Source organism: Schistosoma mansoni, chromosome 5, assembly GCF_000237925.1.
Source record: "Schistosoma mansoni strain Puerto Rico chromosome 5, complete genome".
NCBI classification, from domain to species: domain Eukaryota; kingdom Metazoa; phylum Platyhelminthes; class Trematoda; order Strigeidida; family Schistosomatidae; genus Schistosoma; species Schistosoma mansoni.
In genome coordinates, this window is record NC_031499.1 from 647,227 (window position 1) to 652,107 (window position 4,881).

The window sequence follows — 4,881 nt, forward strand, 5'->3', positions numbered from 1 at the left end:
GGTACACTCATATAAAGCTTGTGTATCGACGTCAAACTAGAGCGACCGCACAACAAAACGATATCTCTTTTTTACAGGAGGTTGATCGGGTTGAAGTTCTGATGAAAATATCAATCTCCAAAGTTTCTTTCTGATAAGTTTCATCCTGATCGAAATTTACGTCCGGGATTAACTGCTTATCGCCTACAACCAACGTGAGATTTCTTTACTGCAACCAAAATATACGACATGGGATAAAGCGATTTTTGGTCATGTTTATAAATCTAGGAAATAAAATGTTGTTGTTTACAATTTCAAACAATGTTTATATCCTTGAATATATTTTATATGTTCCTTATTTGAGTCACTAGGTAAGATTACACTTATCCGAGTATACTCTTCTCCTATAGACATAGACTAACAACTTTAGGTATTACCAATCGTTTGTGCATAGCCAAATAAAAAGTGATAGAGAACAAAGATCAAAACTACAATAATATGAATTCAGTAATTAAATGAAGTCCGGAAACAAAGAAGATAGATAGTGTGATAATTATGAAAGTTGTTAAGAGTGTACATAAAATTTGAATCACTTGAAAACAGATATGTAAGACATTTATGAGTTGGAAATTGTCTAGAACTAGAAAATGATAAGACGGGTTACATAACAATTGGACAGGATTTCGAAAGTTTGCATAAGTCTGAAGAATTAAGTGAATGAAAACCGATGAATGAAGGGATGATTTCAGTGTGCATAAAATAAGAATGACTTTGGTGAAGACTACATAACAATATAAGCACGAATAAAATAACATTAATAACAGTAACAAAAGTAAAATTTACCATGGTAGTGATTAGTTGATTACTGTCTTTTTCTAGACACATAAATCATGTTTGAGTATCTGCATTACTTCTGCTTCGGCAAACCGTAGAGATGACGTGATTTTGTTTGGTAATAATTTTGAAGGATATATATATAATCACTATTGATAAACCTTGTTATTTTAAATCTCTCCATTATCAGTGCTAATTATTTCACAATATATCACATCTCAATGTTACGTATTATTACATATTAATGATCGTAAATGGTTGATGAGAAACCACGAAATATAATGAATTTATATTATCCTGTCTCAATTGTTTTTTTTTTACTTTACTCAAAGTCGTAGAGGTAACCAATTGTATAGAACAAAGTAGGAATACTAATTTAGGAATGACGAAATATATATTGACATTTCCAGAAGTTTCAACTTCAATATTTACTCTGTTACAACAAACTATATTTCGTTCATGATTAAATGTAAGATACAAAAGTTATTTTTCAACCATAACCCAGAAACAAATATACATGGACTCACACTTGATTTATAAGCTTCATAATAGGTTTGTGGAAATCCATTATACTTCATTTTACAAAATGGACCATAGTCATCTGACAAACCACTGAAAACCGAGGAGAAATAAGCTTATTTTCTGTTCTAGAATTGGGCTCACTCATTATTGCGTACCCACAACCCCTCCACTTATCAGACCCATGATGTTCTTGCCTTGCTACTTGCTCTTATCCTTTAGACCAGCAATTCAAAATCAAGTAGTTTATATTTCTAGCGTCAGTCAGTTTGTAATCTTGTCTCATCACTGACATGGTCGATTCTCACTGTTCATGGCTTTGTACTAGAACTTCAAAATGTTTTCTTGAAGTTAGCCACTAATTAGTGTTATTATTATTATACGGGATTTATGGTCTACAACATTATTAAGAAATAAGTTTTCATTGTAAAATAAGAAACCGTTCACTTTTGTTGATTCTATTCATTTAGTCAGTATTGTTTTTCTTTTGAATCTCTATATCTTTCGTTGATCCGAAAAATGATGAGGAAAATAAAAACTACGAAAAGATTAGAATTAGTTAATCTTTAAAATATTTCACCTCAATGTTATTTGACTAGAAAGAATACTAGGTTTTGTTCTTTTTTATATTTATTATACGACTCTGATAAGTAGAACTACTAGTTTCTGATATTTCGTAAGATTAACATTAGTGAGAAAAGGCCAGTCCAATATGAATGAACCAATGATGATTGTAGAAAACAATAAACAAGTGAATAACTTTTAATTGATCAATAGATTAGCATTAAATAAGTTTTATATTAAGGAGCAACTCAGTAATTTAGTTGAAGCATTAAAGGAAAATTTATTTCAGATTAGGTTGGTTGAACTTCATGGTGTCTTGAGTGTTCCAGCTCACCTCAGAAAGTTGATGTCAAGCAAGGATATCAAATTTTCTAATTTAATCTTACCAAAAATTCCCATTGATTTAAATTTAATAAACAATCAGTGTTTTTTCAAAAAATATTAGCCCGGTAATCGCTTGTTTTCTGTACCTGTTGTAGTTGTCCAGTGAATTTGGAGGTAAATATCAAACTTATCCAGACGAAATGAATGATCCGTCCATACACACACCTTATTTCAGTTCAACTGCAACACAATTCTATTCACCATACAATCATTTACCAATCATGAATTTTGTCTATGTGGTTTGGTAGGAATGAAGCAATGATTATCATTTTGTCATGATATACCAGAAAAATTTAATCATACTACCAACTTAAAGCCTGGTATTAAACTAGTGAAAGGTAACAAAAATGTGAACGGCTAAGAAAGTTTCTATAGCTTAATTGGGATACCAGAAAAGTTGTCATAATATCTATTCAAAAAGAATAATACGTACATGGTCTTTAATCGTGTCTGTAGGTCTAAAATTAACTTTTCATATAAAAAGCGCAAATATTCAGTATCTAAAAGTAAAGTACAAACATCAATTTGATCAGAAGACCAATGTCTATTTTCTAATTATAATTTAACGCAGACGAGTTTTCCGTTAGTTTACCAATGTGATATTTAAGTGAGTTAAAGATTCAAACCAACATGATCCAGGACCATAACTTCTGCGAAAAGGAAAGGAATGTAGAAGAGTAATTAATTTTTAAGCTCACCTACGTACAGGAAACTTTACTCAAAAGTATTCAAACATAATGGGGACAGGGATTGGGAAAACATATAGCTCAGTAACTTAAATATATGTGTTAGTTAAAGAATTTTTACCCACTGATTTTATGAATTTTATACACATATTGGATTAACTCATTGATTCACTGATAGTTCAATGCATTCATATCATATTGATCGAACATTTAAAGCAGTATATAACTGCGCGTTCCTATCATTTGTAAATATGTGGTGTAGTCAGTGTTCCATATAAATAAATCCTACATCTGACAGTGTAGCTTTCATTTCATCGAGTCATTTCAGTCTTTTTCTATGCAACAAGTAGCTGAAAGCAACATGGATCCTTCGAACAAATCGTTACCTAACAGTTATTTGAATAAAAGTAAACATAAGCATTCTCTGGTACACCGTCATTGAAATTGAAAATATATTCGAGGCAAAATACTATTATATAACGGGCGATAGTGTCATAGCCTGTGACTCTTCTATCATGCAGTATATCCAGCCATTTAGACTGATAGCTTCATTGCAGCTTGGTCGATAGAATTCAACTAGACAAAAACAACATCAATCACTATTTAGTGATTAGTCAATTTCAAACCATTTATTCTTGTATCTCTGTTAGGAATTTCGGCCAGACTATAATTTATGGACGAACTAATCAGGTCTAAGATAACAAGTCTCGGATTTTGTCACGAAATTCACTCAATCATTTTGCTAAATAAAGTTTTGGGATTATAGCTGATATCAGTTCGTGATGAAAACCCTAAATCTAATTTTTAACCTTAACCATCAACTGTAAATCATAATTCTAATTCCTCATACTGGTTTATAACCTTCATTTGGACCTAGTTACTAGATGGACATGGTTAATCTAGCGTCACTCAAAGGTCGTCCATAAATCAAAGTCTCACCGAAATTTCTTTTCAAGAAATTGTTTAGAACATACAAAGCTTACCACTGATTACTTCACTGTTTAATATGTTAACATGTCACTCGTTAAATCTTCCACATCATTTTCTGTCTCAGAACTGTATGTTCTACAGTTGAGCGACGTTGATACGTTATTGTGCTACTATAATGAACCATTTTTCCTTTTTGATTATTTTATCCACTCGATTGTCCCATATTTTTGCTTTGTTTATTCGATTGAATCCCATTTCGTGTAATATTTTACAAACGTCATCACTGTGTTAAAGGATATGAGATTAAAAATCACCTTGTTTGATAATTCATCTGAATGAAATTTCATTCATTTGGTGTAATGCTTTCCGATTATCTCAAGTCAAGTCTAATGGTTTGGCAATGAAACATCTTGCTTAAATAATTTCTTTTAAATTATCCTAACAGAACTATTTAAATTGTCTAATTATTATCTTTTTTCTTCATTGTCTTCAGAAATAGTCAGGCTGTAAATTTCGATTCTCGTGAAATGCACATGGCCGTTCAACAAGAATTACGACTCCGTAATCGTACCATTCATACTGCTGCTTCAGCTTCTGGTGGGTCCATTTCTTCAATTAGTTCGGCTGATGGCTCTATAGAAGCCACTGTTGGGTCCAGTAGTCAAACATCAACTAATAGAGCAAAATGTAGCCATCATCATAGTTCTCCGAATCATGAACATTTGGCTAAACGTCATTGTTCACATCACTGTTATTTCAGTTGCGATTAAGACTGGAACAAAAAAGAAGACATTTTGTTTTCTCATACCTGCTTGATCTTATATGTACACCACTATCGTACAGTGTTATCATCTCTGTTATTAACACAAGTATCAGTCTTAATATTATATATATATATATATAATACTCGTGTACAGGTTTAAACTGTGTACTGAGCAATGAATTGGCTGTTAAAATTGATCTGTGTGTTGTAGAAATTTTCTTT

The 4,881-nt window shown here is 31.6% G+C and overlaps 1 protein-coding gene across 1 annotated transcript; it reads left to right on the top strand.

The window, feature by feature from the left end:
- Nucleotides 1-4,429: 4,429 nt before the first annotated feature.
- Smp_154510 (hypothetical protein) lies at nt 4,430-4,666 on the top strand (the record flags this gene model as incomplete). Its single annotated transcript, XM_018797557.1, has 1 exon — nt 4,430-4,666. One exon carries the CDS (start codon nt 4,430-4,432, stop codon nt 4,664-4,666), a length of 237 nt encoding a protein of 78 aa, XP_018652587.1.
- Between the last annotated feature and the right edge of the window lie 215 nt (nt 4,667-4,881).